Genomic DNA, 13,228 nt, shown 5'->3' with positions numbered 1-13,228 from the left:
TGCGCATAATTTGATGTCTTCAGAATACACACACCTCTTTTTTTTCTGTATTTGATTTTATTATTCGTTTAGTACGGTTGTTTATTCTTTTATAGTTCATATGTTATTTGTTTATTTTCCTGTCCCTCATATGCTGTCCATGTTTTGTCTTGTTCTTAAGCACTATAGAGCATGCTCCTTAGGAGTGTGAGTATATGCTTTACAAATTTTGCATTTATTATTTTATTATTCACTAGGGTAACATAAAGCAATATTCACGCAGTCTAGACATCCCATCGTTTTTCCTTGAGTTCCCCAATTTGCCCCTGGACAGTGACTTACCTCCTGAGTAGAGGCCCGAGGTACCTTGGCACAACATGGGGTGCTTACGTTACCCCCTGAAACTCTGTAGCCATGACTGTGGACCACATGTAAGCCGAAGATTTCTCAGCTATCAGTCAATCAACCTGTGTCTGTTCCTGGTTCCAATTAATGCCCCGATCAACAATTAGCCCTTGGGTAACTTGACTTCTTCATGGCTACCGACTACGGTCCCTGGCGTTTGAGGGCTCATGTATTTATATATTCTGAACTCTGCGAAATATTTTAAACCATTATATTTACATGAAGTTTTGCCTGGTGAACTTTTAAAGTACATTTTTTCTTTTACTCTGATCCATCAAACATCTTTTAACTTGAAAACAGTGTCAATTTACCCACCGCCGTTAGACAGATGGTACAAGCAGACAAAGAGAGTTCTAAAAAGTTCAAATGTCTTATAGGACACATGATCCAACTCTACAGTTTCCCCCTTGTCGTTTGTTTCTAGGGCTGATTAAATATAAATGTCACTTGAATACCAGGCCTATGACTGATTTCACCCTCAACACAAATCCACCCACCCTCCACTGCTAAGTAATTACTACCATTTTAATCTGACAAGACGAGCAGATTAAGAAATCACTGAAAATACTCATACTTATGTTAAGCAACATTATTGATGATGATGACTGATGATTATTGATGATGGTGATGATGACCATACAATCATTCACGAGTATTGCTGATCAAGAAGAAGCAACTTTATGAGCAGTTAACTGTATGCCAAGAAATTCTGATGCCTTATGTACAACATGTGGGAAGCTTGATGGTTCAATGTGAAGCAATCAGCTAGAATGCATTTAAAGTAATCGGCAGTTTACCGGCGTTAGCCATACAGCACACCAGATATCATACAGCATACTGTATAGGAGAGGTCAGGTCATAAAAAATATCGCTTGTCCTAACCAAACTGACCATGTAAGCTGCCAGCTCAGAGTTAACCATCCATCCATTACTGTAAGACTGAAAGCTAGACACACACAAACATCTGGGCGTCTTGTCAGCAAGTTGTTGATCAACAAGTGCATTTCAATGCAAAAATGAAATTTCCTTACAGTCATAGTTTTTTCCAATGCATTTTCATTCGCAATGTTGCATACATTCAACAAAGGTGGCATTTTTTAAAAGTGTGCAAAAGTTATAATGTGTTCAAACACACTGGATCTGTCATACGTTTTTTACACTTTTCTGCCTTTCAGATCAGCTGTGTTAATGTGTATCCACATGTGTATCCAAATGGTTTAAAAAGCCAAAATAACTGTTTTCTCTTATATTTAGACTGTACACATGTACGTGCTCACACACACACATCTGTGTATACATATACCATGACCAACAACAGGTACTTCTGTTTACTGTTATCAATCTAAAAAAATATGTTTTACTAGTGCTTCCTGCATAAAATAAAAATGTTTATACAATGCTGCTGTGTCTGCATTCAGTTTGTAACTTGAATTTATCTTCCTTCTTCAAAAAATGGACATAATGTACATTCCATCAGTTATTTTTAAGCCACAAAATTTCTGGAATTTTTTTGTGCTGCTGAAAATGGCAGGTTTTATGATACATTCATGAAAATACTTAAGGGTAAAATTGATAAATTTATGTCTTTAATCAAGGGATGCTTTTATAATTTAAAAAAAATAAAGTAACTTAAAAACAGGGATAAATAAAACTGAGTACAGCATAAGTGGTTTTGTCAAATTGCAAAAAGAAGGGCGTTATATACAGGACAGTGACACACAGCAGAGGGTGAGCAAAATAATTGCAGTTTTCAGACACCAAGACAAAAAAGAAAATCAAAGGGAAATAAAACATCCTGCAGCAAGCATTGCTGAAAACGTAAAATGACCCTTTGTAACAAATATTACCATGCTGCATAAATTTCTTCCTCCAAAAGGAAAAAGAAACCACAAAAGTTGCATGAATATTATAATACTTTCACCAAAGAAGCAGTCAGGTATAGAAATAGTCAAATAATCAAAAGTATCTTGAAACTCAAATAGATGCAACATTGTTTGTGCATCTAACAAGATAATTACAATATTTGTATACAGTGTGTCATGTGTATGCTTAATTGAATATATAAAATTAACAAAATATTTCACTACAAAACAACAGCACGAACAGTCCCATTTCATGCATTTCTATTTTATACAGTACCACCATGATCTCAAACACTTTTTGTTTTGGTTTGACACATGCAGAGTGCTGCCACCACTTCAAACAAAAGTTTACTTATCAGTATTCATTGGCTCTATGTCTTGAAAGACTTCAAACTCAATACTGCCATCCACACCACCCAACTGATCAGAACTAAAAGTGGCCACAATTTCCCTGAGTCCTTCTCGAAGAGCTTTGAATTCAAAATGAAACATAACAGTCTCTTGCTGTTTTATTGGCTTCCTGCAAAAATCAACAAAACAGTCAGTGATTGCTACTGGTAATGAAAATGTCATTATTGTGATCTAGGATGCAAAAAAGAGGAAGGATATTATATTAAATTTAATAATATTTTTAAATAATTAAAATTCAAAGGTGTATTATAATAATAATTACAATAATTCGATCAGGTATCTTCTGATAAAAATATAACTAACACTAAATCAATTAGGTTTTGTAAGGTTTGCATTGCAGCTGAGACATAAATGAGCAACTAATAATTACTTTCAGAAACACAATCATTTAAAATTGTAAGGTCTACCACAATGCAGGTCTACACCCATCTCCTTTTCTTTAATTTTACAACATACCTGAACTCATGCTTATAGGCAGACAAAAGAGAAGAACTTTCAAGATGAAAAACTCCATTTATTAGATTAATAGTCAATGGATTGGTGAATGAGATGGTTCCTCTGTATGAAGTGCCAGCTTTAATATAATCTGGAACCTGAAAGAAATAATACCAAATGAAATGGATCAAGGTTCAATGTAAATATTGCAATTATAGCAATAGGTTAAGAGAAACAGATGATGGTTGATTGTGTCTACATGTAGACTAAGGGAAGTAAAAGCAAATATCACTTAAGGTGTAATTTTCCTGTATTGCCTTCCTTGGTACCTTACAAAGTTACTTTTCCATTTTTTTTATGAATGTGATAAGGGGTAAGACTATAGTGAGTTAAAATGATTTAAATAAAGGGAATATTAAGAACCACTGACTGTAATTTGTAGGGAAGGCTTAGAAAGGGTAAAAGCCTGACTGGACACAAAGGTTTGGCCAGTGGGATCCACTGTGAACAACACACACAGCTGGAAACTAGCCTCAGGATTTAGCTTGCTCTGGTATTCTTTTCTGCTGAGGTTTAACTCCAGTGTCTTCTCTAAAATGAAAACAAATGTTTAACAGATGACATAAATGGCTACCCCTCCCCAAGTACTTGCACACAAACATAAAATAACTACAAAATTGCATTCAAACTTACACAATTACATTAACAGATGAATGCATATTAAAAAAATTGATAAATATTTTAAAAATTACTGTTCTATTTAAGCTAAAGGTAGCATATTATATATCAAATTATGTATATGAGAGAATAATATTGTGGCAGTAGTTACTATCCAAATCTTCAAATCTAATATTTTGCTTACTTTCTCCAGCAAGGAGTTCATTGTGATAGCTCCTGCTTTCCAATCTTTTTGCTGGAATTCCAGTGTAGAATGAAGACAGAATGGTCATACGTCCATGAACACTTCGCACTTCTGTGCTGGTGTTTTTAATTATCAGTGAGACAGTAACATCACTGCCAACCTGAGTGTCCTCAGGAACACTAATGCTAAATGATACATCGGTTGTTTTTTCTTCATGATAAATATCTTCGCCAACTCTTGTGCTGTACCTGTTGACAAATTCTACCACTTGCCTCTCTTCAGCAGAACCTATTGAAACAAGGTATCTCATAGTCATGAAAATGAACTTGTGAAGTCGATCTTACATGCGTCTTCTACTTTCCTTCTCCTCAGCATTCACGCTCTTCCTTATTCAGAGATGTAAAGATAAAGAGCAAAATTAAAAAGTGTTTTGTCTTCCTCAAAATTTCTTTGTCTTAACTTGGTTTCTTCATTATCTTCTCAAAGCTAATTTAATTAGTCTATTCATGAATTATCCAAAGTGACAAATGAAGCAAGTATCAACAAACAAATTCAGCAATCAAGGAGTTCTGTACCTTCTGGATACTTGTAAAGGTCTGTTATATCTAGACGGTCATAAGTGCCCACTGCCTTTGTGCTAATTTTCTTTCCAACTGCATGTTTGTCTATGGAGATAACGTCCATTTCTCCATTTTCATAGACCTTTGATGATAAATAAAAAGAAATTAAAATAACAATAAGAAAAAGAAGAAATGCAAAATTTGTAAAGCTCATATGCACACTCCTTAGAAGCAAGAGAAGTAAATACTAGAAAAAGTTCATGCATATAAAATATGAAGAAGAAAAAAACAGTAACAGGTGAAGGCAGTGCAGAAGGGTGTGTTTGTGTATGCTTTGGGGACGGGTGTTCTGTGCATTTGTTTTATCAGGGTCATGGACACATATGTTCACATTATTAATGTCACCATACTCCACAATTTAAAAGGGGAAAATTACATGAAACACAACTTCTACAAAGTTTATTATCAGCACAAAATAGAAAAGGTGACAGGCAGATTGGTGGATTGGCAGATTTATAGCCCACAGTGCAGGGGAGGCAACTGGTCTCTTCCCTACCTCCCCTGATCAGAATCCTGTTTCCTTTTTCACACTCTTTTTTCCCTTAAAGACTCCCATTCTGCCAATATTGATGCTTACTACTCCAGGAAAAAAGTCTAAAATTTTAAGGACTTCAACAGCTTATAAAATTAATGCACATATAAACTGTCTGACACATTTATGACAAACAGCCTCCCACTGATAAATACATGTTAGGAAAGTCAGTTGTCATAAATTTAGAGGAATCAATACTTATTTCCAAAAAGAAAACACTTTCAAATGTCCATATTAATAGCATTTCAAGGTCATTATAACTTCAGAGGCAAGTGCACAGTTGTAGAATGATATGCGAACAGACCTTCCAATGGATGCGATCTCCATTGACCTCACTGAAGATAAAAGGGACATCATAGCTGAGGTATACATGTCCTTCTTTAATGGCTTTCAGTGCCGCTGGTCCACATCTCATCACACCTGAAAGCAGAGGCAATGTAGCTGATAAATTCATTAACAAGAATCAAGGCATCTCCACAACTTACCTTACCCAATGTTAGCAGAGATTTTAAATGGATATTTCAGGGCAGGTGAAAGCAAAGAAATAAAAAAGCTACCTGCCATTAATATTTAGGTATGTCAGTTTTATCATTTTTCAACAAATAATTTATTTAGTTATTCAGCATTAGGTAAATATTTAAAAAATAGGTTGCAATGTGCTCATTCTTAACTCTTCCCTTACAGCTTGCACCCGTAAATGTGAATGCTAATGTTTCTTCATAGCTATAGCTCAATTCCATCGAGTAGCGAATAAGTTAATAATTCAGATTCTATGTTTTCCAGTTTAATTTGTTTAAAATGGGTTTAATTAAACTGGGTTTATTGAAGAAGGAACTATCTGCATTGGGAAAAAAATACACTAAAATTTAAAAATATTTTTATTGGTGTGTGTGTCTTCAGATGTGTATCTACAATTATGTGACTGAAAAATGTATGCAATCATAAAACATTCAAAACAAAAATCAAACTGGAGGTAGCCATCCTCTGTCTCATAACTAAAATTTACACTCACTAATTTTGCTGCATCTCTGTTCTTTTTCTCACCTTCACTCAGCTCTTGCGGCGTTGCATCATGCGCCTGCCAACCATCATAACCGTCTGGAAGGTCCAGACGACGGAACCAAGATTCATTCCATACATGAAAGTTCCTGGATACATAAAAAAAATCATAAAAATAATTATGTGGTCAGTTATTGATGCCACGCCTGAGGAAAAATTTGTTGCAAAATCTGCACTAGAGTATCAAGACTTAGAAATTAACAATCTAAGACTGTGCAGCAATAAGCGAAAATTCAACCATGGAAATCATCTTTGCCTGATCAAAAAATGCATCAGCAATACATGGACAAAAGCAGAAAATCACCATGACTGACCAGATTGAATCATTCATCCAGAGTATTGGTTCACCATACTCATCAAAATGATCGTCAATGGTCATGCTGCTGTCCGTATCATGAGCAGACTGAAAGTTGGTTACAGATCGAGTGGGAACACCAAGAGCTCGTAGGACTGCACATAACACCATAAAGAAAAATGGATTGATAATTATTAAAAGACTTACCTATCCTTAAAATTCTTCATCAAAAGCATGTCAATCCAAAATGCCTATTTGTCATACAATATTGCTTCTTCTCATTAGAACACAACTCACAATATTTTCTCAATTATTGATGTGAGTATTTTTTAGTCAATTATCTTTGCAGTTAATCTTACCTTGCTGTCAAGAGCTCACCTCCAGAAAAGAACTCAGTACATCTAAACATTTATAATATATCCTTCAAGTTTTCCATATAGTGACAAGTAACATTTGTCAATGCCTCAGGTAAACCAGCTGAATGCTGCACTGTTATGACTGCTTTTCAAAATGTCTTCCAGTAAATGTTAGTCCTCATTCCCACTAGAAGAAGTTCCTTGGGCTTTTTTTTTTTTTTTGAGATATACTAATAATCACTGTTTTGGTTACAGAAAATCCAAAATCTTTTTTAACACACCACCAACATTCCATTGTCCATCCGTAGCTGCTATGCAAAATCGATGGCGAAATGCAGGTCTGATAATTATCCAGATATGACTTCCACAGAATCTTGTGCACAAATCTAATGCAAGTCAGTCAAGCCAGATGACAATCAGTTTCATTGCCTATAGAACCATGATTTGCAGCTTTTCATATTAATGAATGCATGAATGCCGATAATATTAAAGTTATTCTCACTAGAAGTAACAATAGCAGAGAAAACCCAGCACTGTCCATACTGCACTGGCTTATTGTTTCTCATGAACTCCTCTAGGATGGCCTTGCTGCCAGTCCACGCCCATGGTGGTGTGGTGTTCTTGGGGTAGTCTTGTGTCCACCTGCCTTCCAGCACACCATCATCATCATTACTGTTGACCTGTTTGAGCACGTAAACAGGAAGGAGCATTTTTAGCTATGCTGAATGTGTAAAATGTATAATTTGACATAATATAACAATAAATAATGATAAAGTTCACTTTATAGCACAATCTCCCATCCAATGTCTAAGCTCACTGCACTGTGAAATCACAATATCCCTAAGATAATCCCAAATCATTGATGTACAACAAACAAAACAGACTTTAACCATTACTTTGACCATTAGTAAAGGACATTCATAAAGTTAATTCAAGATCACTCCTGCAAAAAAAAAGTTAACAGGAGTAACAGAATAAACAAGATCGATATGAATTGACTTCGATGGTATAATACAAATCCTAAGATATACAAACCCATTCAAAATATATTTCATTCTCTTATAACATAAATGTGAATTTTTTGGTCTATTTTTCACATTCACATGGTTGAATTGACTGGTAACCAGCACAAACAAGTATACAACACAACAATAAAATTAACCATAAGGCATATTTATCTAGGGAAACCTCATGTAATTGCTATAAATATTGCATTCTCTTCCTTCCATTGACAAAACACAAAACACTAAAGCTGAAAAACAGCCTAATTCATGTCAGACATAACAAAACTCACCAATGCAGACACTGCTCGAACTACTGAAACAGGACTCCGACGGGCTGCATCAGCCAGCTCTGCTTTGTCTAACAAAAAGAAAGCTGCCTCCAGGCATGGATCATCAAACTGAAAATAAACAAACGACATTTTCTTTATAAAAATGACATACATATTGTGTATTGTGTATATATATGAATCTAAGTGTATGTAAAGTACGTGTAAGGATGACTTTTCCATTATAATGAATTCTGTAACTCGAAAAATTTAAAATTATTTAGCACACCCAGAAATGTAGCCCTCATGTAAAAAAAAAAAAAAAATGATGCACATTGTACCCAGCAGATTTCTCTTTTTCTTACTGAGAAAACAATATCTTATTTTTATCTCTTGAAAAGATAAAATAAAATTTGTGTTCTTTAGCTGCCATCTCTTCTAGTGTGAGCTTGTGTCTTTGCACAGAAATACGAAATGTTCATCAAACCTGCTTAATTAGTGCACTAAAATGACTATGTCAAAGAGCTATATGTAGGTCAATTCTTTCTCTTTTGAGTTTTTCATTCACAACATGTGGCCATTTCATTTTAAAAGATGATTTTACGACTGCTGGGCTTACGTACCAAAGGAGAATCAGCTACAAAGAAAGGCTGAAATGACTATATATAGTTCTCGCTATATTGTCTTGAGATAATGTGAACTTCCTGCCTGCAGCAACTATCAAGTTACTAAATATTTGAAGTAACAATTAAACTAAACTACTATGAAGTAACCAAATGATCTATCAATTCAAGTACAGACTAGTGCCTTCTTGGCAAAAGCTAAACACACCACTGATTCTGAAAATCAAACCATTACTTTTCCCCATAAGCAGATTTATAATATCAACTGTTTTCCTCATAGGCAAACAATGTCAAGCTGAAGGAACAATAAAATTCCTCACTTGTGCAAAATTCCACGGTCGACCAGTGTTATTGTTGATGGTGCCGACCCAAATGCGTCCCTTTTCATTCAGTACATATTCTTCTCTTTGTTTAGGGTCCTCCATATACACAACATCCTCTGTAAGTAAAAGCAAGAATCCCTGTTTTTAGTCCTCTTTACTAAAAACAAAGTGTAAAACATTATTAAGCTGGACTGCAAAACTCTTTACAAAATAATCTGTCAAATGGAACTGCTATTAAAAAAAATCTTTATAGTTTTATATATAATATGCTTCACTCGAGGTCGTAAACATATAAGATAACATTCTTGTTATCAAACAGGTAATGGCTGTAGGTTATTTTTATATATTATCAAACAAGCTAATATGTTTCGAGTGTTAACTTTATTGTGTTCTTTGGAGGTTAGAACCTTAAGATGCATATGATAAAAAGAGTGCAACAATTCTGTTCTCTTTATTTCTTCAATCTACAGTCAATAACTATCTATCAAGATGTTTAGAAAGCTATTAGCAATCCCTCTTTTGCCAGGTGCCCACTTTTATTCCATCAGCATAAAACCACTTTGTTACATACCCAAACACCATGGATTGAAGATGATGTAGATGTCATTATCCTCTAGCTCATAGCGCCTGTATTCTCCGTCTTTGCCTCTGACTGAGCTTTCCACATAAAGTTTATACTTCCCAATGATGGTGTTGGCAGAAGGTAGAACAGTTACATCCAGTTCTTGCTCCCTATTAAAAAAAATGACAAGAGACATTTTCTCCTTGTGCCAAGTCTTTCCACATTATGTTATTTCTTTCCTTCCACAGTTGTTATTTATCTTTCCATTATTCAACCAGTGACTGGCAGTTTGTAGGACTGGTACAGTTGATAAATTTCTCAAATGCATGTTACCTTACATCACTGACATGTGTGGACCAGAGACCAGACTGGGTGTATCTTCTCACAAGATTATTTAGATCCACTTTGAGTCGTAGTAGTGTCCCTTTGCTCTCTTGGGGACGTGACCCTGCAGATAACCAATAAAACATCAACATAATTTTCCTTGATCTGGTGGTACTTTGTAGGTAGCCATTGTTTAGGGATGAGGGCGATAAAATAAAATAACGATGCTAAGCTAGCATCATCAGAGAGTGTGATGGAAACCAGTTCATAGATCCAATGACAGTTTATATAAGTGCCAAGTCAAACCTGTCAAGAAACCCTTGTCCCTATGAGACAGGCAATCATGTAACCAGGCGACTATAGAAAAGTGTTAATGTCACCAATAAAATAATAAAAAAAACAAAATTTATTTTTAACTATGAAAGAAATAAAATTTATATCTGCCAAGAAGCACATTTTAAAGGTTTTGAAATGAGTAAATACTCACCAACAACAAACTGCAATGATATGATATCTGTTTCCTTGTCAATCTCTCGATCAAATAAAATTGTGATATCAAATGCCTTTCCACGGCGTACAACAAGGTCTTCTACCTCATAGTCTGAAGTGAAGTGCTTATCAGAATTGCTTTTCTTGTTTAAATTAATAGACTTTACGTTTAGTGCAGCACCTATAACAAAAAAACACACACACATTTATATTTGCAATGAGCCTCTAATAACAAATATTTATTAAATAAGCTTCATTTTTGTTAAAATTTGATGTAAATGTGAAAGCAGCTTTGATCTTCACATAAAAATGTATAACTACTATTGATTACACACACAAAATAAGTTCAAATAAAGAAAAATCTAAAGAATGTATTATTTCAGCTTCATAATTTCACTCAACTGCAATTACTGTTTTTCTCAGAAGAACGTTTTCCTTAACAAAAACTTGTTCATTATAATAAGTTTGAAGATGTTTTATATATGCCATCATATTTTCTTACCATCTTGTTTGACTCTGAGAGTAAGGATACGATTGCGATGCTCTTCATCTGACAGCATAGGTTTCCTCCCTTCCTGATTACCCCCAAGCTGAGCTTCTCGCTTTTTTCGTCTGCAATCCAGATATACTAGGCAGTGTGAACTAATCCCAGATAATTATCCAAGTAGTCAGGGTCACTTTCAAAGATTCATCCAGCCAAAAGTGAATTTATGCTGCCATTTATTACAACCAATGACAATTATAAACATTATAAACATCACATAACATAAAAGACAGTACCAAAGGTACTTACAGCAATGAAACATGCTGCTTTAGTCAAAACTGCTGTGTGAAAAAATAGCAAGCTAGTAAAGGTTGTACTTTGGTATCTCTTCAGTGATAATGCATGGCTATACACACACACATATATGAATTGCATAGAAATGATGGCTATAGTGAGAAATGTGATAAAAATGAGATAAAGGAAAAAAAGAAAGACAAAGTGACAAATTTTTTATTTCTAGAACTTAAGTTCATTATCAGAACAAACATCCACCATATAATGATCTAGCCAAGTTACCTGATAAACATGACTGCTTATTTTGTCATGAACTTAATACAACCTTGGCAGCTACAGTTCTGCACTTCTTCAAGCAATATACATAATTATCCCATTGTATATGCTTTGTGCCTCATCTGTCCCTGACAAAGTTTCCTCACTGTTTTGTGTTGTGGTTTGTTTTTGTTTTTTGTTTGTTTGGTTGTTTTTGTTTTTTTTTTTACTGCTGGCTTATTGAGACCATATGCTCATACACCTTTCATCGGCTATAGTTGTTTCGCGATCTTTTTTGTTCAACTATGAAATCTGAATAAACATTTCGATGGTTCTGCTTATATATCACTGCAATTTTTTTCACAACCTGCACCGATGACCCGGATCTGTCAGGTCAAGTCCGAGGGATGACGCTTGACGTCCTTTCCATTTCCCTTAACATTTGATTCCAATCGAATATATTTCTCAACTTTACTTACAGGAACGGTTGAACAATGCAACTTACGATCTCAAGAAATACCGATGCTGTCGGCGGTGTTTGGTGTTCGTGTAGTGGCAGCAATGGTCGAGGAAGACCTGCGGCTTCTTCGGGACCGTTCCATGATGCTGTCCACCAGACCGAATCGCAGGGTTACACTTCACATAAACTGGGTTCGCTGATCACTCCACAAATAAACAGAGCAGACAGACCACGAACTTGTACATCCGTGGAAGCAGATGACTGTCAATTTGCCGCCATAAACTGAAACTGGTCATAGGTCAAGGCCTAGTATAACGTGTATGATGCCTAGAAGACAAAACCTAAAAGCAGTAAATTGTTATCAAAACAGAATTAAAGCGCTTTATGTGTACAGTTCTTCTATTCGTAGTATCATCACCTGGAGTTACAGGACTGCAGCTGGCAGCATGCACTGAAATATAGTTCAAAGAACATTGACTATATTCGATGGCCTCAGTGCACGCATCCTGTTTAGGAGTTGGCTCAAATTAAGCCAAGGACACCGAGGTCCCTATATTATTTCCTGAAAGCAACCCACGCATGGTCGACCTATTTCTGCACCAGTGGTGTTCTATTTTTAATCTTTAGCTTTGCGGGAAAACACTATGATGATAACAGCCGATGACGAATGCAGATGGCATGAGCACTGCCGTACGTGACACACTGTGTGATGCTGTCTTGAATCAACTGCTTGCCATGCAGCTTTCAAACATGATGAAGTACAACAGAGATCAAAGTACATTACCTGTGATGATGGTACAAAGGACAGAATGCGCGGTAGAAGGCGTAGTTAATGTCGGTTGGTGCACTACGTGCTTCCTTGGTGAGGTAGTGTGGCGTGGTTGGGAATGACAGACAAGAATAGTTTTGTCGCTGTGCTGTAAAGAACCTGGTGGTTCATACTTGTGTAGCCGGCATAATGCGTGTAATTAATCATTCACCGTGACATGTCCTGAGGAAACTTGCCCTTTGACCCTATACCACGTTCGTGTCACGTCTTTTATAACGTGAATGGAGAGTGAATTAGGCAATTATGAATGAGTGGTTTGTTGACAGGGTCAACTTATAGCTAACCGAAGTACATGTAACTGTACTTCTTGCACAATTATAATGAAATGTGTGCTTTCAAGTGACTGGGCTTGATTGTTATAATAAATCACGTTATTCTTAATAGCACAGCCTTTTTTTTCTTTTTGTTAATTGTTTGTTGTTGTTTTATGGTGTAAAACTGAAAGTATTGGCTTTATTGTCTCTCAGAACTTTTGCTGCAAAGTAAATCGACATGGTTA

The 13,228-nt window shown here is 35.6% G+C and overlaps 1 protein-coding gene across 3 annotated transcripts; it reads right to left on the bottom strand.

The window, feature by feature from the left end:
* Positions 1-1,697: 1,697 nt before the first annotated feature.
* On the bottom strand, positions 1,698-12,671 carry LOC112553149 (protein-glutamine gamma-glutamyltransferase K-like). 3 transcript variants are annotated; one of them, XM_025220177.1, is made up of 17 exons: positions 12,319-12,670; positions 11,946-12,188; positions 10,910-11,019; positions 10,406-10,588; positions 9,928-10,042; positions 9,604-9,764; positions 9,030-9,148; positions 8,111-8,218; positions 7,319-7,496; positions 6,480-6,615; positions 6,151-6,254; positions 5,411-5,526; positions 4,530-4,656; positions 3,955-4,242; positions 3,523-3,683; positions 3,114-3,250; positions 1,698-2,766 (listed from the first exon to the last, which is right to left on the bottom strand). In XM_025220177.1, the coding sequence occupies exons 3-17, from the start codon at positions 10,965-10,967 to the stop codon at positions 2,595-2,597; spliced, it is 2,163 nt and encodes a 720-aa protein (XP_025075962.1). In that variant the 5' UTR covers positions 10,968-11,019; positions 11,946-12,188; positions 12,319-12,670; the 3' UTR covers positions 1,698-2,594. The 3 variants fall into 3 exon arrangements, with proteins under 3 accessions (XP_025075962.1, XP_025075961.1, XP_025075960.1); XM_025220176.1 differs by having other exon boundaries at positions 10,910-11,120; positions 11,946-12,671; XM_025220175.1 differs by having other exon boundaries at positions 11,946-12,670.
* Positions 12,672-13,228: the final 557 nt, after the last annotated feature.

This window comes from Pomacea canaliculata, linkage group LG12 (genome assembly GCF_003073045.1).
Source record: "Pomacea canaliculata isolate SZHN2017 linkage group LG12, ASM307304v1, whole genome shotgun sequence".
Taxonomy (NCBI): domain Eukaryota; kingdom Metazoa; phylum Mollusca; class Gastropoda; order Architaenioglossa; family Ampullariidae; genus Pomacea; species Pomacea canaliculata.
This window is presented reverse-complemented; position numbering and strand designations above follow the sequence as displayed.

What these genes read in the sequence shown, in the direction of transcription:
- LOC112553149 (XM_025220176.1), bottom strand. Translation starts at nt 10,967, where the DNA reads ATGCTGTCAGATGAAGAGCATCGCAATCGTATCCTTACTCTCAGAGTC. An exon ending in TCTCAGAGTCAAACAAGATG is followed by an intron (nt 10,589 to 10,909) that starts GTAAGAAAATAT and finishes TTTTTGTTATAG; the next exon opens with GTGCTGCACTAAACGTAAAG. An exon ending in GCCGCAAGAGCTGAGTGAAG is followed by an intron (nt 5,527 to 6,150) that starts GTGAGAAAAAGA and finishes CTCTGCTTTCAG; the next exon opens with GTGTGATGAGATGTGGACCA.